General features: G+C 45.9%; 2 protein-coding genes across 5 annotated transcripts in view; both read right to left on the bottom strand.

Annotated features, from left to right (window-relative positions):
- Positions 1–182: 182 nt before the first annotated feature.
- On the bottom strand, positions 183–3,435 carry NPFF (neuropeptide FF-amide peptide precursor). 2 transcript variants are annotated; one of them, XM_012450339.2, is made up of 3 exons: positions 867–3,435; positions 517–638; positions 183–377 (listed from the first exon to the last, which is right to left on the bottom strand). In XM_012450339.2, exons 1-3 carry the CDS (start codon positions 966–968, stop codon positions 269–271), a joined length of 333 nt encoding a protein of 110 aa, XP_012305762.1. In that variant the 5' UTR covers positions 969–3,435; the 3' UTR covers positions 183–268. The 2 variants fall into 2 exon arrangements, with proteins under 2 accessions (XP_012305762.1, XP_012305761.1); XM_012450338.2 differs by having other exon boundaries at positions 183–386.
- Positions 3,436–5,691: 2,256 nt separating this feature from the next.
- Positions 5,692–25,760, bottom strand: part of LOC105715874 (cyclic AMP-dependent transcription factor ATF-7) — a 116,381-nt gene continuing 96,312 nt past the window's right edge. For all 3 annotated transcript variants that reach the window (XM_012450340.3, XM_064377162.1, XM_064377163.1), the window contains exons 7-12: positions 25,326–25,425; positions 24,684–24,797; positions 23,910–24,062; positions 18,963–19,160; positions 17,367–17,475; positions 5,692–11,201 (exon numbers count right to left, since the gene is read on the bottom strand). In XM_012450340.3, coding sequence (XP_012305763.1) covers positions 10,984–11,201; positions 17,367–17,475; positions 18,963–19,160; positions 23,910–24,062; positions 24,684–24,797; positions 25,326–25,425 — 892 coding nt within the window. In that variant the 3' untranslated portion in view covers positions 5,692–10,983. The remainder of the gene's footprint in view (positions 11,202–17,366; positions 17,476–18,962; positions 19,161–23,909; positions 24,063–24,683; positions 24,798–25,325; positions 25,426–25,760) is intronic.

The raw sequence follows: 25,760 nt of genomic DNA on the forward strand, positions 1-25,760 counted from the left end.
TGGCAGAGGAAGTCACCACCTTACTTTTGTGTGCCTTTCTTGAGCTCCTTTTCCAGCCATTCTCATGATTTCCCTTCTGTCAGCTGCCTTGCTGGAGGCTGAGTTTGGTGGAGGGGGAGGGGTAGTGGCTCTAGCCCTTGGGCTTCCACCCAGCCCTCTGAAGTCACACAGACACACATGGATTCAGAAATCAGACACCTTTATTTGGGGGGCACACATTGGCACTTTTGGATGTGGACATTGCATGCAAACACATCAAGGGATGCCGTCACTTCTTCCCAAAGCGTTGAGGGACAGCCAGGCTCCAGAACTGGGAATGCAGCCCCTCTCCAGCCCGAGGACTCAGCCGTTCATTGCTCCAGGATCCCCGGGTATTTCTGCCAAATCTTAGGAGAGATTAGTCCTCAGATCCCTTCAGTCTTCCTTCTCTGGCCCCCTTCCTTTTCCTCTTCCTCTGTCCCCTGCCCTTTCCACCCCCAGCCCCTGCCATGCCCGTGTCCCTTCCAAACTCCTCACCTCTGGGGCTGAAACAGGAAGGCTTGGCTCCGGCCAGGTCTCTCCATTGCCTGGAGCAGGGATCGCAAGAGTGACCCAGGGCGTGGTAGGCGGGGTCCACTGTCTTCCTCCTGTGCCAGGGGCTATCAGGGAAGGAAGATGGGCAAATACCCTGGACACATAAGTCACAAGGGGAAGGGACTGGCTTCCAGGGGCAAGTGGTAGGAGGTTGCAGAACCATTTCCTCAGATGTGAGGACCTAACGACAACCTTGGCAACCAGAGAAAGTATCATCAGAACCTAGAGCACAAGTCTCAACCAAGGAAGAGGCGACAAGGTATGGGTGATAAGGGGATGGGATGCTCACTTACCTGGGAGAGCTGGTCTTCCTGCCGGCCTCCTGGCCCTTCAGCACAGACAGGATCTATTAACAGCAGCAGCACCAGCAGCGCAGCAGCCTGCCTAGAATCCATGCTGCCATCTACCCTCCTACAGCCACCCCGGCCTCTTATACCTGCTGTCACCCCACCCCCAGCCTCACAGCAGCCTTAGGGGGAATCTAGAACAGGCAAATGGAAATGCAGGGCTCATTAGGAGCCACCTGGGATCCCTTCCCATGGTGCCCCCAGGACTTCCTGCTCTCAGCGTCCTGCCCCCGGCCCCTAAGCCTGGAGTGATAGACTTTATTAGATGCATAAATTCTGTCTCCAGAGCTCAAGAAGCATCATTAGTTGCAGATGCTTTGTCAGAGCCAGGCCCTGGGGGGCCTTACAAGAACCCCCAATCCCTCAACAGGTTGGAGAGCTGCAGTTGTTTATCACTTCCCCTCTTTCCTAACGGGTAGACTAAAGCACAAGAAACTCATGTCAGCTGGGCACAGTGGCTCACGCCTGTAATCTCAGCACTTTGGTTGGCTGAGGCAGGCGGATCACCTGAGGGCCGGAGTTTGAGACTAGGCTGGCCAACATTGGTGAGGCTCTGTCTCTATTAAAAATAAAAAATTAGCCGGGTGTAGTGGCACATGCCTGTTGTCCCAGCTACTTGGGAGGCTGAGGCAGGAGAATCACTTGAATCTGGGAGGGAGATGGAGGTTGCAGTGAGCCGAGATCACACCACTGCGCTCCAGCCTGGGTGACAGAGGAGTGAGACTCCATCCCCCTTGTCCCCCAAAAAAGAAACTCATGTCAGGAGGGGTTAAGTAGGCTACCCTGGAGTGGAAGAGGAGTGGGAAGAGCCAGGGTCTGAGTCCAGGATGATCAGGTCTGGTCTTCCCCGTCTGGGGCTGACAGGCCCACACAGCCCATCCTCTGCTTGTGTGCCTCTTGAGGGCTACTCAGATTTGCCTGTGGATAGATAAATTCAGCTTCATGATAGTGCAGAGGATTTAAATTTTTTTTTTTCTTTCCGAGATGGAGTTTCACTCTTTTTGCCCAGGCTGGAGTGCAGTGGCGTGATCTCGGCTCACTGCAACCTTTTCTTCCCTGGTTCAAGTGATTCTCCTGCCTCAGCTTCCCAAGTAGCTGGGCTTACAGGCGTGAGCCACTGTGCCTGGCCTGTATCTTATATTTTTTTGATTAAAAAAAATTTCTTTTTTGGCTGGGTGCAGTGGCTCACCCAAGATCGCACCACTGTACTTCAACCTGGGCAAAAAGAGCGAAACTCCATCTCAAAAAAAATTACTAAGATATAGAAGGCTAAAGGGTTTTGGAGCCCACTGAATGGGCGTGGCCTTAAATCTTTGCAGACAGACCACCACCTTCACTAGAGCATACTGCTTCCGACTCGCCTCATCGCCCTTCCTATGAAGTCGCCCTCCACAGGTGAAGCACTGCTGCCACCCTGTGGTCACAGCTCCTCACTGCCAGCTCCGGCCATTTCCTTTTCCTAGAATGTAGAGCTCTGCAAAGGAAGCGAGGAGGGTGAGGCTGAGTGGAGGTGCTAGGGTCTAGACTTCGGGGAGTCCCAGAAGGACAGGAGCAGGCTACTGTGGGGCTGGACTATCAATCTGCCTCCTCTCTCTTTGGTCACCACAGTCTCTGCCTGGCTCTGGCTCTGACATATTAGGGTAGCCTAGAATCCGTCTTCTTAGGACAAATCAGAATCACTAATCCTCTGGGAAAGGCCTTCAAAGCCTGTGGTGCAGGTTCCTTCTAATCCTTACAGTCTGTTTCTGAGCATCCCCACCGGTGTGGGTCTCTAGCCTGTGCTGAGGAAGAGCCATGACGTAAAGGCCTTGGACTCTGCTTTGGCAAGCTGTCTCTCGCTCTGAGCTTCAGTTTCCTTACCTAAAACATGGGCCCATTCTACAAGGAACTTCTTCCTAGGGTATGCATTATTTAACATACTTTTTGTAATCCATTCAGCAAAACAGCTGGCATAGAACAGGTATCCTCAAACATTAGCTGTGATTACCTCACACGCCCCAGCTGGGGAACTTACCATCTCCTGAGACGACAGTCTTCAGACATATTTATCCTTGTGCCAAGGGGGCTTTGGGCTTCCTGTGGCTTCTACTAGGGGTTCTTAGTTTGCTTCATTAAGTCTCACAGAACATCTCTCATCTCTTTCATGTGTAAAAGCTCTTCATATTTTTGAAGACAGTTCATTCTTCCACTCCAGCCTTTTTTTTTTTTTTTTGAGACAGAGTTTCACTCTTGTTACCCAGGCTGGAGTGCAATGGCACGATCTCGGCTCACTGCAACCTCCACCTCCTGGGTTCAGGCAATTCTCCTATCTCAGCCTCCTGAGTAGCTGGGATTACAGGCACGTGCCACCATGCCCAGCTATTTTTTTGTATTTTTAGTAGAGACGGGGTTTCACCATGTTGACCAGGATGGTCTCGATCTCTTGACCTCGTGATCCACCCGCCTCGGCCTCCCAAAGTGCTGGGATTACAGGCGTGAGCCACCGCACCCGGCCTTTTTTTTTTTTTTTTTTTTTTTTTTTTTGAGACTGCTCTTGAACTCCTGACATCAAACAATCCAACCACCTTGGCCTCCCAAAGTGCGGGGATTACAGGGGTGAGCCACCGTGCTCAGCCCACTCTGTAGACCTTTTTGCTCAAGGGGAAGCACCCCACTCTTTAAGGCAAGGGATCTAGGAACCAACGTCCCCTTTAGATATGTAGATTAGAGCAGGTTTGTATCTATTTGGATGCTCCAAATACCATATTTCTATTAATGTAGATGGAGCTAGGGTGAATCTTTTTGTAAGCTTTGTCTCGAGGTTGGTCCCAAGCATAGAACCTGACATTCATCATCATGACATCTTGTAGTTTACCACCTATTTTTTTTTTTTTTTGAGACAGAGTTTTGCACTTGTTACCCAGGCTGGAGTGCAATGGTGCAATCTCGGTTCACTGCAACCTTCACCTCCCAGGTTCAAGTGATTCTCCTGCCTCAGCTTCTCTAGTAGCTGGGATTATAGGCACCCACCACCACGCCCAGCTGATTTTGTATTTTTAGTAGAGATGAGGTTTCTCTATGTTGGTCAGGCTGGGTCTCGAACTCCCAACCTCATGTGATCTGCCTGCCCCTGCCTCCGCCTCCGCCTCCGCCTCCGCCTCCCAAAGTGCTGGGATTACAGGTGTGAGCCATCTTGCCCGGCCAGTTTACCACTTCTTGAAAGGGAGCATCAGTGGCTCTTCTGTGGGCAGTAGCTGCTGCATCCCATCATGATCCTTGTCTGCTCCTATCTGACAGAGGTCCAGAGGAGCAGCGGTGTCAGGGTGGATGGGACACTGCAGAGCTGGCTCTGGGCCAGACAGAACTCAGTTGTAATCCTAGCTCTTGCACTTCACTGTGTGACTTGGCTAAAAATTCATCATCAATAAAATGAAGCAACTATTCCTGTTATCACGAGGTGAAGAGTAAAGCATTCTACCATCCCATGTAGCATAGGGCAGCCACTCAATGTTTACCATCCTGCTGCTTCTACTATTTCTCTAAACATCAATTCCAAGTGGCTTTGAGCTGAGCTGCATTCAGAAAGAGGCTGGTCTAGCTGGCTTCCTGTGTCCAGGATGGAGGTGACTGGTCTCCTCTGAAGTTGGAATAGGTCGGTCCCTCTAACTTAGTAAACTGCCCAGTCTTCAGAGTTCATTCCCACCTCCAAAACCTCATAATGTGGGCTTTGGTATTTGGCTTTCAGCAATTTCCTTTCTTTACCCTTCTCTGGACCCCCATGTGCTCCTGGCCATAACACAGTGAAGACCACCACTGCTTTTCCCACTCTCCTCAGGAGGCACAGGCTATTTGTGTCATGTGTCTACTGAACACCAACCATATATAGCTTCTTAAATCATTTCTCTCCTACTGGGAAACTCCAGAGACTCCTACTATCTTTTGTCAAATTCTTCAGCCTGGCTCACTATTCTCACTTGTGATGTTAATTATAAAGGAAGAAACAGATGCAAGAAATTATCTGTGATTTCCCTACACCTCTTCCTGATTCCCACAGGCTCTGAGCATTACCTGTTTTTCTTGTGAACTCTTGACCTGCTTCATTTTTTTTTGAGACCGAGTTTCACTCTTGTTGCCCAGGCTGGAGTGCAATGGTGTGATCTCAGCTCACTACAACCTCTGCCTCCCAGGTTAAAGTGATTCTCCTGCCTCAGCCTCCCGAATAGCTGGGACTACAGGTGTGCGCCACCACATCCAGCTAATTTTTGCATTTTAAGTAGAGACGGGGTTTCACCGTGTTAGCCAGGATGGTCTCAATCTCCTGACCTTGTGATCCGCCCACCTCAGCCTCCCAAGTGCTGGGATTACAGGAATGAGCCAGTGCGCCCAGCCTAGGGCTGGTTTTTCTTTTTTTAATGGTTGGGTGGGGGTTGTCAACAAAACACTGAAAAGTAAAAGGCCATTTGCCATCAGCAACTCTCCCACCTGCCATCCACATAAAGCACATAGTAAGTTTCCTGGTGAGTGCTTGCCACCAGGATGCTAAGGGCCCTTGTCTCCAAGGCAGTCCACAGGAGCTCTGCCCTGGCCCTTCTGTCGTATTTCGTAAGCGACAGAAATCATCCACCTACTCTAGGCTGTGTCTCCCCTGTATAAAAACTAGGAACAAGAATCCCTGTTCCTTCTGTCCTAAGAAATGGGGGAGTAAGGAAGTTGACAGACCGAAAGCCCAGTGACCTCCCCGAAGAGCGGACAATGGGACCTGTAGAGAGAGTAGTGAAGCATCAGACATAACAGTGGTTCACTTGATAGTTTAATGTTATATTTGCAGCATAAATAAGGCACGATATATGCCAGGGCAAGGGAGGGAGGGAGAAGGCATGGCTGGAGGGATAACTGCTAAGTGGCAAGGGGGAAAGGAAGATGGTACAGTTAGGGAGAATAGAGCGAAGCCCCTGCCTCAGCCCCATCCCGGGAGATTGTGAGAACCAGCTCACAGGGATCATGCTGAATCAGGTGGAGGGGAAAAGGGAAAAGACAGTTTTGTAACAAAAAATAAAACAGCCTGTAGCACTGCATCCTCCTACCTGTCAAAGGTCACCACTGGGCACTGGGGAGACCCAGACCGAGTTGAGTTCCTTGATAAGATGGAGAGGTGTTGCCACATGTCAAAAATATATAGCTGAACAGAGATATAATCATAGATACACACTGCTTCCTCTTCAATAGGTACTATGTTAGGATGCGGCAGCCTCCACTCTTGGGGTTCGGGGTTCATCTCCTCCCTGCCTGACAGGTGTGTGTGTGCTGTGGGGGAGGAACGGGACAGCTGAAGCTCTGGCCAGTCCTTACTGTAACAGAGAGCACGGAGTGACCAGTCTGTAAGGAAACACGGGACAACTCCTGTCCAGACCAATGCATGGCTTTAAGGATATGACTAGAAAGAAGACAAATCTGGATTTTGAGATCACTGATATAATGGTGATTGTTTTAATGGGAATGGAGGAAGAGGCTGAAAGAAATGGAAGAATGTTAGTGCAAAGGCAAAAGATGTATTTGAAATACCCTCCACACCTGTAAGAATTTCCCAGCTTATCCCTAAGAAATGGTTCTTGGCCAGGCGTGGTGGCTCACGCCTTTGGAGGCCAAGATGGATCACCTGAGGTCAGGAGTTCAAGACCAGCCTGACCAACATGGTGAAACCCCGTTTTTTTTTTTTTTTTAATGGTTTTTAACGTTTAGTGTGCATTAGAATCACTTGGAGTGCTTTTAAATCCTGCCCCCAGAGTGTGTGATTCAATAGGTCTGAGATGGGGCATGAGAATGTGTATTTTTAACAAGTTCCCAGATGATTGTGGCACTGATGCTGCTGGTCCTGGACCATATTTTGGGACCACTGCCCTAAGGTCAAGTCAGTGAAACTATTGCTCATAGCCACTTCTTACAGATAAAACATCACTCACCAGTAGCTACTGCTGATGAGTGATCTCTGTGCTATTAGCCCCCCATTAAAAAGAATAAGCCCTAGTAGCTATGATACAAACCTGCATCTACAAAGGACATAAGCTGCTGTAACCTGCCATACTCTCCCCAGCCTTTTCTCATTCTGGGGTAGGACTTCACCCCAGAGAGAGACAACTCAATTGGTGCCGAGGGTGGTAACGGTGGCCAGCAGCCGCCTATGCTCATTCCTACTGGGTCATCACCTTGGTATAGGCTGGGGGAATTTATGTCTATATGCACATTTGTGGGTACAAACAGACACAGAGACAAATCAGTCCTGTACTATGAGAGGGATGACTAGAGGTGTGGGAGGCTGTAGTGGGGTGGAGGGGGTCCTTTAATCTAATTTAGAATACTCACCTTTCCTGTTCTTCCAGACGCCCCCACCCCCGTCAAATGTAAGTGTAAAGAAAGCAGAAAGAGCATATCAACAAGGCACATGTGATATAGTTAGGAGGGCTGGAATCTAAAGAGACTGGTTATGAAATTAAAAAAAAGAAATAACATTTCTTTCCTGTGTATACAATATACAGCATTAATGGAAAATTAATGATTTGGGGATGGGAAGGAGCTGATGAAGAAAGGAGAAAACTGGCGGGGACAGCTGTCTCGGGGACTAGCACCGTTAGGAGCCTCTCAGTATGGAGCAGGGGAGCCCCAGAAACCTCAGGAATAATCTTTTGGTGTCCGTTTGGTGGTTCAGGCTGTACATAGTGCACAGTTGGGGTCAAGACTCCATCTACCAGGATGGGTGGTGCCAGAAAGCAGTGAATCAAGGACGGACAGAACATGTGACAGAGGTCACATGTAAAACAGCAACAAAAGAGGAACAGAACAGATAGGGAGGAGTGAACGAGATGAGGTTCAGTTAGCCCAGTCCCTCACCACTACTGGAAGTACATGGTCTAAGCTTAGGGCCAAGGAGAGAGGTGAAGGCTTAGGAAGTCAGATTTGGGGTGCATAACCAGCAGCAGAAAGAGTAAGTAAAGGGGGTATGACTTTTTTTTGGCCTCTCTAGTAGTGTGGGAAGCTTTCTTAGACTTTTCAACTCTAAGCAAGCTTTCTGTTAGGGGAATGGGGCAGAGAGTGAGCAGACCAGAGGACCTGGTTCTGGCCCCTTCCTCTGTGGCCTTAGGTATGTGGCAGCTAGCTAGGGTGCTTACGTATCTAGCACTCACACTGGAGTGGGGTGGGAAGCTTGAGTCCTGTATTCACTGAATTTAGGACACCCACCATACACTCAGCTCCTTTCTGAACGTGTCCTCTCTTAGGCCTCTAGAAAGGCCATGGACCTTAGGAAGGGCCAAGTGACACCTTCCATGATGTTTGGTTCTGGTCCAGATGAGTCTGGAAGACAAAGATTGGGGGAGTGATCACATGGCTGGTGGCAATAACAAGGTAAATGACTTCACCTTTGACTATAAGGGAAGCTTCAGGGTAAGCAATTGTTCTGCCTCCTTAGTGAGACTGCGAACCAACTCAAGAGCTACCTTGGGGCTCTGACCTGCTGCTTCCTTATTTTAGTGCCATTTCGTTACTGTTTTGTTACTGTGGTTCTGACAGTGCTCCTCGTTTAGGTCCCATATACAAACTTCCCACTGATAAAAATGAAGTTAGGACTAGATAATTAGTCACGGGGGCTAAGAACTAAAAAAGACCCTCACATAAAGTAGCCAGTCAACACAGGGACAGACTGGCAGGGCATGTATGCAGTGACAAACTGATTCTTAACTTTAAAAACACTTGACTGAAGGGGGAAGAAAAGTAGTCAAGAGTCTTAGGAAAGCTCCTTAGGAGCCATAAACTCAGTCAAGCTGCAGGGCAAGGCTGCTACTGGGAAATCAAGACAATAAAAAGATGAAACAAAACTCTAAAGCAGGAGAAAATCCCAGGGAGCAGCCATCCAAAGAAGAAGTCCTGAGCACAAGTTATGGCTGTGAATTTTTAAAGGCAAAAGTGAAGTCCCTGGAGGTGGTAACCTGCAGCCTGACCATCTGTCGTAACATTTGCTAGTCTGAGTCACTTCAGGGGCTATTCCAGTTAGGTACCTGGTGGTAGAGGATGAGAAAACCATGTTTTCTCTCCTTTGTCTTTAGGGGTGTGGCCTGTTCAGCACCAGCCGTGAAAAGCAGGAGGGGAAATTTAAAACAAACGCAGCAGAACATGTTACCTGACTGGTTCACTAGGATAGGATATCACTTTAAGGATATGGGGATCTTGTAGCATAGAACGTTTTCTCATTCCCCTGTAACAGTCAATTTTGGAGACAAAATAAGAAAGGAAGCTGGCAGTTATTTTGTACGTACGTTTAAGATGGAGGTAGGAAAGATGGAGAGAAGAACATTCTTGGCTTGCACAGATGGCAGAAGGTGGCTCTGGGACAACTGGAAGGGTTTCACATGGAAAGGCTATTAAAGCTGACCTATCTATCCACAGGCCTCTGGCTCTGAATTGCTTCCTATGGTCCTAGTGGAAACTGCATAGTTAAGAGCCAAGGGGAGATGAGAAGCTTTCATGTGGAAGAAAGAGGGACAAGAGGGATGAACTGCTCCCCCTGCAACCCAACTCTTCAAAGTAAGAATGGTTGAAGCAATAGTCACCAATTTCCCAGGCCAGACTCTGGGGTCCTTTGCTGGGAACAGTTCTGGACTTTCCCTCTTCCCTTCGTCCCTCCTTTCAATCTTATACTCAAGTAAATCCACTCAGGACCTTGGCTATGATGCTTCAAGATCCTGGAGCACTGCAGGTAGGGGGAAGAGAGCAGAAATGGGTTGAAGAAACTCTAGAGGACCTGGAAGACCTAGTGGCTAAGCTAGGAACCTGGTGAAAGAGAAAGAAGGTAGTCCAGATGGTGATGGGCACTTGTGAACAGAAGACTCTAGCTCAGAAAAGAAGATAGACGTGTGAGGGGGAGACATGGGGTACAAGTCCCCTACATGACAGCCTCCAGGAGGGCTGTGTCTGAAGTAGTTACAGAAGAGAGGCAGAGGCGGTAATGCTGACGGGAATGAAGAGGCAGAGGCAGGGGCAGAAAGATGACCAAAGATGACAATATGTAAGCTTTGGCCAGCAAACTCTTATAAAACATAAAGGAATCAATTAATCTCTAACCTGATGGAACAAGCCTTGAACTACTTTGTTCCTGTCTGCCCTGATGATTAAAACTGAAGGGAGAGGGAGGGGAGGAGATAGAATCGGCCAGTCAGATCCTGGGCCCTTCCCTTTTCACTACCAAGCAATCTTTAATAATAAGGCCATAAAATGAGGTTGCCGAGGCCTAGTGGGGTGGTGGGAAAGACCCCTCCACTACACTAGATAAAGTCAAGTGACAAAATGAGGTACCCAAATAGCTCTGGAAATAGATGAAAAAGAATTAGAACTCTTGAGGGTTTCTTTCTTTTTGCCTTTTTTTTTTTTTTTTTTTGGTGGCAGGCAGGGAGAAGGAATAAAGCTTATGGAAGAACTGGAAAATACTGCTGCTTCATACATCAAAGGTAACCTCACATTCTTCATAAGTAAATGTTTTAACTAGAATTACGGAAAGGAAAAAGGAAATGGGTAAAGAAGCAGCAGTGGGAGACAGAGTCCTGAGTCCACTGGGTGGCTGGGGCTGGGTCAGCGGGTGATATGCCATCAAATCTAGCCTCCCTCTATGTGGCAGGAAGTGGCATGCTGGTAAGGAACAAAAAGGTAACAGCCACGGCTTAGTGGGAAGAGAAGGAGCTGAGAAACCCCAAACCTAGAAGTGCCAAGGGTTAGTGTTAAAAGAGACAGATACACGTGCATGGGGCAGGGGTGATTGTTCGGACCATGTGGAAAGGCCTTTGGCTGTGGGTGCATCAGAAACCCCACCCTTGAGGATGATCTATGAGGCTCTGGGGCTGGGAGGCCCCCAGTACAGCTGTCAAACGTACATGACCATGTGGCTAAAAAGCCTAAAAAGCCCCATATCTGTCCATTACTCACAACACACAACTCGCCCCCCATGTTGCCATGTCCAAGGCAGATGGGAGGGGTAAGATGACGTTTCTCTTGGCTCTCGGGTGGCGAGCTCTGGCTGGGAACCTCTTCACCGGAGGAGGCATCATCTGCCCGCAGACTGGGACTGTGGGGTCATGATCACATGCGATTGTATTGGCATGCTCAGTTCTGTCCTTTGGCTAGCCATCTGAGTGAGGACTGAGGTGGCCACAGCTTCAGCTGCAGAGCGAACACTGAGGCCATTGCTAGGGGCTGTTGCTGAGCTGTGCTGAATCACCGGGGCTGGAGAACCTGTTGGCTCTGAGCTTTCCTTTGGGCTTTCTGCCAGGAAGGAGGGCAAAGAGCAGAGAACAATTGGTTAGAAAACAGAATGGGGAAAGAGGCATGACTACCTTTTGCCATAGTTCTAAAGAAGCCCAAAAGGGAAATGAAACTTACCTTTTTTTGGGGGGAAACTTCCCAGAATCCTGGCTTCTAAGTCATAAATGGATTAGGAAATGGGAAGTTGTAAGAAGGGAAGAACTGGCCAAAATCAACCTATATATCCCAATAAAATGAACCTCCAACATGATCATTACACTGTCTGGTTTCTAGGTCTTTGTATAGTTCATTACCCATATTTAGAACACTCATGCAACAACTCTTCTTCTTAGTCATTACTTTCTTTCTTTTTTTTAAGAGATAGGGTCTCAAGCAATCCTCCTGCCTCTAAAAGTGCTGGGATTACAGCATGAGCCACCGCACCTAGCCTTCATTTCTTTAAAAGTGATTTAAAATAGATCTCTCTTAGGCTGGGCTTGGTGGCTCACGCCTGTAATCCCAGCACTTTGGGAGGCCGAGGCAGGTGGATCACGAGGTCAAGAGATCGAGACCATACTGGCCAACATGGTGAAACCCCATCTCTACTAAAAATACAAAAATTAGCCAGGTGTTTGGCACACGCCTGTGGTCCCGGCTACTCAGGAGGCTGAGATGGAAGAATCGCTTGAACCCAGGAAGCGGAGGTTGCAGTGAGCTGAGACTGTGCCACTGCGCTCCAGCCTGGCGACAGAGCAAGACTCCGTCTCAAAATAAAAAAAAAATAGATCTCTTTCTAACCATCCTCTTTGATTAATTCTCACAGGAATTGAATTATTTCATTATTTTATTTATTTTTTTCCCTGAGACCGAGTGTTGCTCTGTCACCCAGGCTGGAGTGCAGTGGTGTGATCTCAGCTCACTGCAACCTCTGCCATCCAGGTTCAAGCGATTCTCATGCTTCAGCCTCCCAAGTAGCTGGGACTACAGGTACACACTGCCACACCTGGCTAATTTCTGTATTTTTAGTAGAGACAGGGTTTCACCATGTTGGCCAGGCTGGTCTTGAACTCCTGATCTCAAGTGATCCATCTGCCTTGGCCTCCCAAAGTGCTGGGATTACAGGCGTGAGCCATCATGCCCGGCTTATTCCATTATTTTTATTTATTTTTTAAAACAGAGTCTTGCTCTGTTACCCATACTGGAGTACACTGGTGCCATCTCAGCTCACTGCAACCTCCACCTCCTGGATTCAAGCAATTCTTCTGCCTCAGCCTCCCGAGTAGCTGGGATTACAGGTGCATGCCACAATGCCCAGCTAATTTTTTTTTGAGACGGAGTTTTGCTCTTGTTACCCAGGCTGGAGCACAATGGCGCGATCTCGGCTCACCGCAACCTCCGCCTCCTGGGTTCAGGCAATTCTCTTGCCTCAGCCTTCCGAGTAGCTGGGACTACAGATGTGCGCCACCATACCCAGCTAATTTGTATTTTTAGTAGAGACGGGGTTTCACCTTGTTGACCAGGATGGTCTCGATCTCTTGACCTCGTGATCCATCCGCCTCGGCCTCCCAAAGTGCTGGAATTATAGGCGTTAAGCCACTGCGCCCAGCCCTAATTTTTTTTTTTTTTAAAGAGATGGGTCTCGCTATGTTGCCCAGGCTGGAGTGCAGTGGATATTTACAGGCGTGATCCCACTACTGATCAGCACGCAAGTTTTGACCTGCTCCGTTTCTGACCTGGGCTGCTTCACCCCTCCTTAGGCAACCTCATGGTCCCCTACTCCCAGGAGGCCACCATACTGATGCAGAACTTAGTGCAGACACCCGACTGGCATAGTGCACTACAGCCCAGAACTCCTGGACTCAAGAGATCCTCCAGCCTCAGCCTCCTGAGTAGCTGGGACTACAGGCATGCGCCACCACGCCTGGCAATTTTTTATATTTTTAGTAGAGACGGGGTTTCACCATGTTGGCCAGTCTGGTCTCGAACTCCTGACCTCATGATCCACCCACCTCAGCCTCCTAAAGTGCTGGGATTACAGTCGTGAGCCACCGTACCTGGCCTATTCCATTATTTTTAATGTGCCTTTTTCATGTAGTTGTACCACAGGTAAGTGTGGTAAATGTCAAGCTATAATCAAATGACATTATGAATGGCCAGTCCCTGACCCAGGTTCAGTTAACATGTAAAACTACAAAGAAATCTTTAGACCCTTCTGACTAAAAATTAGCTGGGCATTAACGATTATAAAACATTATGACCTATGCCACTCCACCTAAAGTGACACTAACATTTTACTACTAAACACAAGTACCTGAGCTACATACAGTGGTAACTCCATGTTTCTCATCAGTCAAATGTTTTTAAAATTTTTTTAGAGGGTCTTACTCTGTCACCCAGAATGGAGTGGCACAATCATAGCTCATGGCAGCCTTCAACTCCTGGCCTCAAGCCATCCTCCTGCTTCAGACTCCCAACTTGCTGGGATTATTACAGGTATGAGTCATCACACTCAGCAAGTTAAGGAGTTGTATTAAACATCAGATAGCTTCTATAGCTTCTTAAACAGAGATTATGTGGAAAAAAGCCAAACTTTCTTTTTTTTTTTTATTAAAAAAATATAGAGATGGGGTGTCACCATGTTGGCCAGGCTGGTCTCAAACTCATGACCTCAGCTGATCCACCCATCTCGGCCTCCCAAAGTGCTGGGATTGCAGGCGTGAGCCACTGCGCCCAGCCAAAAGGCAAACTTTCAATAGTCAGTTCTATTTCTGACTTCCTGATGAATGCCTGAGTCTTCTTTTAAGATTCAAATATTGCCTCCTCTGTGAAGCCGTCTTTGTTACTCTCAGTAAATTAACTGTTTTATTCTTTGTGTTTTCATAGCATATATTCATCAAATATTTACTGAGCATCATCCATGTACCAGGCACGGGTACACAGAGAAGAAAACAGGGATCCTGTCCTTAGGAAGCTCCCAGTTCAGGGAATCCTTGACTGGGATATTTGTCCTTAGCTTATTCACAGGTTTATATGACTCTATGAATCTCTCAGAGGTAGTGACAATGTCTTATTTATCATGTGTCAAGTACTTACACAATGTCTATACCACACAGCAGGAACTAAATACATCTTTGCTATAATGAATGTGTAAGGCCAGGCATGATGGCTCATGCCTGTAATCCCCGCACTTTGGGAGGCAGAGGTGGGTGGATCACATGAGGCCAGGAGTTCAAGAACAGCCTGGGCAACATGGCAAAACCCCGTCTCTATTAAAAATACAAAAATTAGCTGGGCATGATGGTGCCCAACAACTCAGGAGGCTGAGGCAGGAGAATCACTTGAACTTGGGAGACGGAGGCTGCAGTGAGCTGAGATCAAGCCACTGTACTCCAGCCTGGGTGACAGAAAGAGACTCTGTCTAAAAAAAAAAAAAAAGAATAAGTGGTTTAATGGACTGACTCTGACTACGTGTCAGAGTTCTTGCAGGGACTAAGTAGAAAACTGACTGTATGTAGATTATATACTGATAAACAGTCCCTATTCTCTTTAGCCCATCAACAAGATTTAAAATTACTGAACTTCTTGAAACACTTTCTTATTTTGATTTACAGAACACCACATTCACCCACGTAGCTGGTTTTCCTCCTCACTTCCTGGTTGTAGGTTCGTTCTCGTTTCTACGAACTGTAAATGCTGGAGTACTCCATGGTTCATTCCTGGGACTTCTCTTTTTCTGTCTATGCTGTCTCCCTTGGGAACTTCATCTAGTGTCAAGGCTTTAGAAACTAACTATGGCCAGGTGTGGTGGCTCACACATGTAATCCCAGCACTTTGGGCAGCCAAGGCAGGCAGATCCCTTGAGTCCAGGAGTTTGAGACCAGCCTGGCCAACATGGTAAAACGTCATCTCTTAAGAAAACAAAAGAGTTAACCAGGCATGGTGGTGCACGCCTGTGTTCCCAGTTACTAAGGCTGAGATGGGAGGATCACTTGAGAGTCTGGGAGACAGAGCTACCTCTGTCTCCAAAAAAATCCAAAAGCAAAACCAACAAAACCAAAACTAACTATATGCTGCTAACTCCCAAAGTTCTATCTTCAGCCTTTCCTCTGAATTACAAACCCATATAACCAACTGCCCGCTTGACATCTCCACCTGTAAGCCTAATATGCTCCTTAAACTTAGTTTGTCCAAAACTGAGTTCCTGATATACTTCCCAAACCATGTTCCCCTACACTTCACCCTATCTCAATTAATGACAACTTCATTCTTGCAGTTGCTCAAGCCAAAAACTTTGGTGCAATTTTTTATTCTTTTTCTCATATATACCACCCCATCTACTCTCATCACCCTAACTTCAAAATATATACTGAATTCAACCTGTTCTCACTGCTTTCACTACCATCATCCCTTGCTTGTATTACTGTAATAGCCTCCTAAGTGGACTGGCTGCTTCTGCCCTTGTACCCCGATATCTCTAACAGAGGAATCCTGTTCAAATGTAAGTCAGATCAATTATTATTATTATTATTATTATTATTATTACTATTTTGAGACAGAGTTTGGCTCTTGTGCCCAAACTGGAGTGCAATGGAACGATCTTGGCTAACTGCAACCTCCATCTCCCGAGTTTAAGCAATTCTCCTGCCTCTGTCTCCTGAGTAGCTGAGATTACAGGCATGCGCCACCACGCCCAGCTAACTTTTTGTGTTTTTAGTAGAAACAGGGTTTCACCATGTTAGCCAGGCTGGTCTCAACCTCAGGTGATCGCCTGCCTCGGCCTCCCAAAGTGTTGGGATTACAGGCGTGAGCCACGGCACCTGGCCTAGTCAGATCAATTATATCACTCTTCTGCTGAAAATGGCCTCTAATGGCCCCCAGTGTAGAAGCTGAGATCCTTACCATGACTGAAGAAAACCTACATGAAATGTTGCTGTTACCTCCCCGACTTCATCTCCAATTACTCTCCACTCCCAACTCCAGCCAAGCCTACTTGATGTTCCTAGAATGTACCAGGTACCTTGCCACTTTGCATCTTTGCACTTGCTGATCCTCCTCCCTATAGTACCTTTTCCCATATAAATGCATACAGCTCCCTCACTTCCTTCAGGTCTTTATTCAAAAGCCACCTAATCTAAAATTTCCATCCTGCTGCTAACATTTCATATTACCCTTTGCTGTTTTCATTTTCCTTCTAACATTTACTGTTATCTAACATGTCATATATTTTAGCTATTTATCTTGTTTACTGTCTTTCTCACCCACTAAAATATAAGCTCCTCGAGGGCAGGGATTTAATCTAATCTATTTGGTTCCCTATTATAAGCCCAGCATGTAAAACAGTGCCTGGCACAGAACAGACACTCCATCAATATCTACTTAATGAATGAATGCACCCTGAAGTACATATTAAAATTAAAATTTAGAGAGTTTAAAATTGGTGATATGGTTACTCCTTTTCTACGGGAACACATCTCTGAAATGATAAAGACAGTGGAAAAATAATTTAATACATCAAAATTTGATAGCAATAGTTCTATGAATTTAATTTGCAAAAAGAAAACTAGCATTTATTGCCCATAAGCAAATTATTCACAGTAATTTAAACTTCAGAATTGTGCATGTCCTAAGCACAACTCCATGGCCATTGCCTTCTAGCACTATTTTATGCATGCTCATAGATTATAAACTGAAACCAACATCAGCCTATCATTAGAAAGATAAAATGTACCCTAAATCCCAATGTATCATCTGTGGTTTATGTCTTTTCTAGGCCAAGACAGTGTCTTTGGAATAAGAAATACCTAGATATAAATCTTGGCTTCACCACTTTCCCAGCTTGGTAACTTCGGCTAAGTGACCTAATCTGAGTGCAGTTTTCTCACATATAGACATATCCATTTCATGAGAGACCTGGGAAGACTCTAGCGTGCCTAACACAAACTATGTACCCGGTAAGTATTGCTACCCCTTTAACCCCAACTGTAACAGATAATTAGGATAACTCTATATTGTTGTCAAAAACATTTTTTTTCTAGGTCTGGTTGCTCCACAAGGGCTGCTCACTCATCAGCATGAGGTCCCCAGAACATTCAGAATGCAGTTATAAAATTCTAAGCAGCTGAGACACTCAGTACATACAGTTTACTGACTGACTGACTGACTCAGCTTAGGTTGTGAGCCACTCACCTAAATAGCCTTGAGTCTTTTTCTGTAGTGCAGTGACCGGGCAGTCTTTATGAGCTAACAGTAGCTGTTTCAACTGAGCCACCTCGTTGCGTAGTAATGTAACTTCATTCTGAGGAGGGAGGGAAGAAAAGAGTATCAAGCAAATTCATCCTCTACTCTTGCACCCTCAGTGGCTGTTCCCAAAGTGAGGACGGAATACTGCCTCAATTTTCTCCCCTGAATTGAGACAAGACTCCTGATCCAGCAAGGCTTCAGATAGCCCAGGGACAGTATAGTCACGAATTAAATGACAGGAGTTGCTTACAGTGAAAAGTAGGGATTCATAATAGAAAAATTACTCCTGTTTAGGATAAATATGATTATACTGAAATTAATAATACACATGCTGTTTGACTAAGAAACCCTCCTTCTAGGAATCTATTTAACAGAACTGTTAAATAGGTGTATGCAATGTTCATTGTAACATTGTTGTTCTAGCAAAAAATCAGCCAATATCCATACCTTATAACATAACTACACTACAGAATATACTACTAAACAGCTATTAAAAAGAATGAGGTAGGCCAGGTGCCATGGCTCACACCTGTAATCCCAGCACTTTGGGAGGCCGAGGCAGGTGGATCACCAGGTCAAGAGACCGAGACCATCCTGGCCAACATGGTGAAACCCCATCTCTACTAAAATACAAAAACAAACAAACAAACAAACAAAAAAACAAATTAGCTGGGTGTGGTAGCACACGCCTGTAGTCCCAGCTACTTGGGAGGCTGAAGCAGGAGAATTGCTTGAACCCAGGAGGCGGAGGTCGCAATGAGCTGATATTGCGCCACTGTACTCCAGTCTGGCGCCTGGTGACAAAACCAGACTGTCTCAAAAAAAAAAAAGAATGAGGTAAATCTCCCATATCCATGGCTACATTTCCGATAAACACCATTAACCTATTTATGTTAAAACAAGCACACAACCCCTCCAGCCCTACACAAAAACTATAAATAAAAAATATTTAGGAATATGAATCTGTCTGTAAGGTACATGCCAAATCTATCTACAGGGAAGAGAACAGGACTAGAAAAGGTAGATTAAAGAGGGACTTTGTTTCTATTCTATACATTTGTGTGTGTATTTTATAATAGAAATATGTATTCTTTTAGTTAAATATTTTAATAATCAGAAGAAAGAAAAATAACATTCATTCAAGAGACTGTATGGTTTATAGATTATAATTAATCTATTTGTGCTTGTAGCACTTTTTTTCTTTCTCTCTTTTATTAAGCTGCATTATCTAGGGCAAAAACATATGACCCCAGTCAGATTCTACAGATGATTTAAAAGAGCACCCTGGGGTGCTTAATCTAATTTCTTCATCTAAATGCATTTATAGATAACTCTAGTAGCAGATTTGGAGGTAGATGGTGAGTGTCTTCACCAACCTATGAAAGAGATTTCAACTCTGTTAAGAGATTCTTCCTGGCACAGCTTCTAGATTTGTCCTAATTAGAGAATTTGCATCTTCTATCAAATTGTCCCACTTTTTTCTGATTCCATCCCACTTTCTAGATTTTCAACAATTTCAATTATCATCCAGGATCCACTCACACTCAGTTGAATGTTCTGAGAAGTGAGTTCTTCGGCCTTCTTCTCGAGGGAGGACACCCACAGCTTTCGCTTTTGGCGGCAGCGGGAGGCTGCAGCCCGGTTGCGCTCCAGAAAGCGCTGCCGCCGCTCATCTGGATCTTCATCTACTGTGCGCCGCCGTCGCCCCCCAGTACTAGGGGTGGGCTGGGCTGGTGAGACCTGGTGCCCAGAAAGGAAGAGAGGTTACTTGATGGGAACATGAGTCCCTTCCAAATCACACCTGATGTTAGGTAGAGTAGTAAGTTCTGGTAAAAAGATGTACCAGGCTCTGGTAACCACAGCAAGTCTCATGACTATGTCCTTGAGCTTCTCTTTTGTAGGAATTCTCAATTTTGCCTCCTCTTTCCTTCCAGTCTTCTCAGTCTCAGACTAACTACAGTTCATTTGGAAACTCTGATTATTTCTAAGACAGACAGACAAATGAAACTAGAGTTACTTTTTGTTTCTTAACAATAGGGAATCTTGCCAGTGCTCGCAGAACTTTGGAAGGCTGAGGCGGGTGGATCACATGAGGCCAGGAGTTCGAGACCAGCCTGGGCAACATAGAGAAACCCCGTCTCTACTAAAAATACAAAATTAGCCAGGCGTGGTGGTGCATGCCTGTAATCCCAGCTACTTTTTTTTTTCTTTTTTTTTTAGAGACGGGGTTTCACTATCTTGGCCAGGCTGGTCTTGAACTCCTGACCTTGTGATCCACCCACCTTGGTCTCCCAAAGTGCTGGGATTACAGTTGTGAGCCACTGTGCCTGACCCAATCCCAGCTACTAAGGAGGCTAAGCCAGGAGAATCGCTGAACCTGGGAGGCGGAGGTTGTGGTGAGCCAAGATCGCACCATTGCTCTCCAGCCTGGGCAACAAGAGTGAAACTCCATCTCAAAAAAAACAAACAAAAAAAAAGTTATACCAAGTGTGCCTGCTTCTCTGGATCCCCTTCCAACTTCTCCATTTCTTCTGCCTCTGCCACCCCTGGGACAGCAAGACCAAGCCTTCCTCTTCCTCCTCCTCAATGCGAAGATGATGATGAGGATGAACTTTTATGATGCTTCACTTCTATTTCATGAATAGTAAATATATTTTTTCTTCCTTATGATTTTCTAATATTTTCTTTTCTCTAGCTTCCTTTATTGTAGGAATATAGTAGATAATACATATAACATACAAAATGTGTGTTAAATCAACTGTATGTTATTGGTATGGCTTCTGGTCAACAGTAGACTATTAGTATAGTTTATGGGGAGCCAAAAGTTGTATGTGGCCAGGTGTGATGGTTCACACCTGTAATTCCAGTATTCTGGGAGGCCGAAGCAGGTGGATCACCTAAGGTCAGCAGTTCAAGACCAGCCGAGCCAACGTGGTGAAACCCTGTCTCTAGTAAAAATACAAAACTTAACTGGGCGTGGTGGCGCACGCTTGTAATCCCAGCTACTCACGAGGCTGAGGCAGGAGAATCGCCTGAACCCAGAAGGCAGAGGTTGCAGTGAGTTGAGATCACACCACTATACTCCAGCCTGGGTGACAAAGAGAGACTCCCTCTCAAACAGAAGAAAAAAAAAAAAAGAGAGAAAAGAAAAAAAAGCTGTATGTGAGGCCAGGCACAGTGACTTATGCCTGTAATCCCAACACTGTGGGAGGCCGAGGTTGGGAGGATCACTGGAGCCCAGGAGCTTGAGACCAGACTGGGCAACACAGTGAGACCCCGTTTCTACAAACAAACAAAATTAGCTGGGCATGGTGGTGTATTCCTGTCGTTTCAGCTACTAAGGAGGCTGAAGTGGGAGGATCACTTGAGCCCTGAATGTTGAGACTGCAAGTGAGCCAAGATTGTCCCACTGCACTCCAGCCTGGGCAACAGAGCAAGAGCCTGACTCAAAAAAAAAAAAAAGAGGCTGGGCATGGTGCTTCACACCTGTAATTCCAGCAATTTGGGAGGCCTAGGCAGGTGGATCACTTGAGGCCATGAGTTCAAGACTAACCTGGTCAACATAGTAAAATCCCACCTCTACTAAAAATGCAAAAATTAGCTGGGCATTATAGTGCACCTGTAATCCCAGCTACTTGGGAGGCTGAGGCATGCTTGGACCGAGGCATGCTTGGAAGCTGCAGTGAGCCGAGATAATGCCAAAGCACTCCAGCCTGGGCAACAGAAGGAGACTCTGTCTCAAAAAAAAAAAAAGAATCTTGTACTCTACTCTAGGCCCTACTGAAATATGTTCTCCATTAATATAGATAACAATTAAGAAATGATTTCTTAAAATTCAGACTAGTATTATCTCTCCCAAAATAAAAAAAATGGAGAAGAAATTTCCAACTCAATTTAATGATCTAGAGGTCTTGGGTCACTGCTTCTCATTGTATAAGAAATTTACTATAATTCTCCAGAGAATATCAGCCTCCTCTTTATCTTTAGCTGATTGGAGCACATGTAAAGATTAGTGCTTTAGGAGGATAGGGGAAAGGAAAGGTTCCTATTTTGCCAGAGGCAATTCAGTAACTCATGCAAGGAATGGAGGTGAAAGACTAGTCCAAGAGAAAGAGGGGAAGAATGACAAGAAAAGGAATCAGTGTTGATTAAAAAGGAAGCTGGGACCGGGCATGGTGGCTAGCATCTGTAATCCCAGCACTTTGGGAGGCTGAGGTGGGAGGACTGCTTGAATTTAGGAGTTTGAGACCAGCCTGGGCAACATGGAGAGACTCCGTCTCTTTTAAAATATATATATATATATTTTTTTTTGAGACTGAGTTTCGCTCTTGTTACCCAGGCTGGAGTGCAATGGCGCGATCTCGGCTCACCGCAACCTCCGCCTCCTGGGTTCAAGCAATTCTCCTGCCTCAGCCTCCTGAGTAGCTGGGACTACAGGCGTGCGCCACCATGCCCAGCTAATTTTTCTATTTTTTAGTAGAGACGGGGTTTCACCTTGTTGACCAGGATGGTCTCGATCTCTTGACCTCGTGATCCACCCACCTCGGCCTCCCAAAGTGCTGGGATTATAGGCGTGAGCCACTGCGCCCGGCTCTTTTAAAATTTTAAAATAAAAAACAGAGGAAGCTGGCCAGGTACAGTGGCTCATGACCAGCCTGGGCAACATAGTGAGATTCTGTCCCTACTATTATTTATAATAAAAATTCTAAAAATTAAAAAAAATAAAAATAAAAAGGAAGCTACATCATTTCCCCAAGAGAGAAGGCAGCACAACTCAGGCAAGGGGGCTGCTGCTTTACCATCTTCAGGAGTGGCTTTGGTGGGGTTACAGAAGGCTAGGCAGGCTTAGCTTCCAACAAGAAAACTCAAATGAAAGCTTTTGTTGTTGGCCAAGCTTTACTGTAGCATATGGCCATGAAATGTTTGGACATGTGGCAGTAGCTGATGAAGCAGGTGGTGACATCAGGAAAAGAGGGGCCAGGCAAAGGGTATAATTCTAGAAACCAATCTCAGGTGCTGTCACCTGTCCAGTGGAGATGATATGAAAACTGGGGACTATTCAGTTTCCAAAGAATCTTTTTAAAACTGAGACCTCCTTGAGAAGAGAAATGGGTAACTAAATGGGACCCCTCTGGCTTTTTTAGGATTTTAGTTTCTTTGTGATAAAAAAAAGGGATTTAATTGGTAGTGAGGTGTTTCTTGGTGTGTGTCTTGTTTTTTGTTTGTTTTTTCATTTTTTTTTTTGAGACAGAGTCTCACTCTATTGCCTAGACTGATCTTGGCTCACTGCAACCTCCGCCTCCTGAGTTCAAGTGATTCTCCTGCCTCATCCTGCCGAATAGCCGGGACTACAGGCATGCGCTACCATGCCTAATTTTTTGTATTTTTAGTAGAGACAGAGTTTTGCCATGTTGGCCAGGCTGGTCTCAAACTCCTGACTTCAGGAGATCCACCTGCTTCAGCTTCCCAAAGTGCTGGGATTACAGGTGTGAGCCATCTCGCCTAGTCTATTTTTTATTGAGGTATCTTTTTTTTTTTTTTTTTAGTGATGGGGTTTCACCATGTTGGTCAGGCTGGTCTCGAACTCCTGACCTCACGTGATCCACCCACCTCGGCCTCCCAAAATGCTGGGATTACAGGCGTTAGCCACCATGCCAGGCCTATTGAGGTATCTTAATACTGTAACATCACATTTCATTAATATATTACTGTTTTTGTTGTAAAATCTTATCAGGTAAGTTATTATTTTTTAAGACTTAATAGATGGGAAAGAGACTAGGGAAGCCTCTTTTGTTTAGTGTGTGGCTTGAAGTAAGGCTCTGTCACATTTTAGAGGATTCTGCAGATATACTAAACCATGCATGACTCACATGTGAAAAAAATGGGGACAGGCATGGTGGCTCATGCCTGGAATCCCAGCACTTTGGGAGGCTGAGTCGGGTGGATCACCTGAGGTCAGGAGTTCGAGACCAGCATGACCAACGTGGTGAAACCCTGTCTCTACTAAAAATACAAAAAATTAGCTGGGCATGGTGGTTGGCGCCTGTAATCCCGGCTATTTGGGAGGCTGAGACAAGAGAATTGCTTGAACCCTTGAGGCAGAGGTTGCAGTAAGCTGAGATTGTGTCACTGTACTCCAGCCTGGGCAACAAGAGTGAAGCTCCATCTCAAAAAAAAAAATAGGGAGGCTGTTGCAACAGTTCTGCATTACTTAGTCTGTTTGCATGAAAGTCTAACACAAGGGTGAATAAAGAATGGTGTGTTTTTGCTATTAAATAATGGTCTCAGTCAAAATAAAAATAAATAAATAAATAAATAATAAAAAGAATGGTACGTTTTGCTGTAGTCAAACTGCCAACAAGAACCAAAGTAAGCAGGAAGAAACCTAGAAAGTTGAAGTCCATTCTTGTCTAATTTTCTGCTCCTTGAAAAATAGGACATAAAGAGTAAGAGTAACATGTGGTTTCCCCATCTAACGGCCCAACTGACCTGTGGCTGGGCAGGGGATGGGGCATCAGGGTGTTGGATGAGGATCTGGCTCTGGTCTGGGCGGGCTGTCACCATGGTGCTGGCAGTTCCCACCACCATTCCACAACCACCATTGATTGAGGAGACTTGGTGAGTTAGGGTAGCTTTTAGTCTCTGTGGGCAAAGATTAGAAAAAAATGCTTGTTACGGATGAGATTCTATCAAGGATGAGGAGAGTGGCCTTAGATTTTATTATTGACCTTATAGATAGGTAAAATTTCCACTCTAATTCTCTCTTAACAGAGGAATTAAGAGAAAATGACAGGCAGAGAAAATGTGCACCTGGATCCTTAAAATGCCTACTCTGTTCCCTGGCTATCATCCTGGGCACAGTTGGGGGCTGGGGGTTGTTAAAGCAATAGTGTCCAGATGAAAGCTCTCTCCTGGAGCCTGGCCAGATGCTGGTTACGCAGCTATCCACCTCTTGGCCAGCTCCCCTACCCACTCACCCACCCTCCATCTGTCACCCTAAAACTAAAACGGCAAGTGTTCCATTCCAAACAATCTGTGCTGCCTCTTTTCACTGCCCATGGTCTATGTACCAGGCTCTAAAGGTGGGGAGAGGAGATGGGAGCTATGAATCAGAGTCTTTTCTTTTCCAGACCCCATGGCATGGAGTCCTTAGCTTTGCAAGCCCCAGAAGTTTCCTTTGTTTGGCTCACTTGAAAGACCTAGGCTGATACCACCTACTTCTTTCAGAAAGGCCAACATTGCCCCAGGTTGGGATATACTCACCATCTTGGCTTCTGATGGTATAGGGTGGCCAGAGGGAGAAATGGAGCCACTGCTGTTTACTGGTGGGCCAGGAATACCAGGAATGTTGGGCACCATGGACACAGGTCTGGCCAGCTGGATCAAGAGGAGGAAAAAAAACAGAAGGGAACATAATACTATTGGTGGGGCAATAGTTTCCCTAAAATGAGGATTGAGATTGGCATGTCAGGGCCTGTTCTGTGCAACGTGCCCATGGGGCATGCAGGGACAGCCTAGGAAATACCTTTCCCCATGGAGCACCACAGAGTAGGGAATCTAATCCTTCAGTGTTGGGGCAATTTCTGTGGGAAGGGTTGGGGCTGTATCTTGAGGAAAATGTTGGGCAATTTGGGAGGTGCTACGTGCCAAGTGAAAGCAACTAATCAGTAAGCTGGCAAGATCAATTCCTAGACCAGGAGCCAATTGTCCAGATGAGTCTTTATCTAGTGTTCCACAGTGCTGGATTGGCAGAGGTTAGTGAAGAGTTTAGGCAGGCTGCCATGCTCAACTAATACAGATCAGAGCCCACATTTCCCTGGGGCTCATGAGTGTTTTATGACCATTCAGGTGGAAGGGAAGGATTACCACGTTGGTAGGGTTGGCTGCCCCAGCTACAGAGCTCACCGATATAACAGACGGCATCTGTACTGGAGGCCCTGGCAGCACAGGCATGGTCTGTCCATTAGCAAGATGCATGACAAGAGGGAGGGAGCCAGTGGGAGACCTAGAGGAAACATGAAATGAAATGCTCGTAATACAGACCTTTTGTCCATGGATCTTTCTCCTATAATTACAGAAGATTTTCCAGTCTTCGTTAGTTAGGGAAGGTATAGGGCAGCATGGTAAAAATCTTGACACCCTCACGAAGGTGGGAAGGCAGAGAATCCTACTTAGCTTACCTTTTAGAGAAAAATGGCAAAATCTTTATACCTTGCAAATTAAGCAAATTTTAATAGGAAGCTAATCCTATTAAAGGGTTTAGAACAATTAAACATCCCTACCACTGGCTTGCCTTGGGAAAGGGGGAGTTGGATCAAAGTCATCATTTTGCAAAGCTGA

Source organism: Aotus nancymaae, unplaced genomic scaffold (genome assembly GCF_030222135.1).
Source record: "Aotus nancymaae isolate 86718 unplaced genomic scaffold, 86718_ANA_hifiasm-v0.15.2.pri h1tg000016l, whole genome shotgun sequence".
In the NCBI taxonomy this organism is placed as follows: domain Eukaryota; kingdom Metazoa; phylum Chordata; class Mammalia; order Primates; family Aotidae; genus Aotus; species Aotus nancymaae.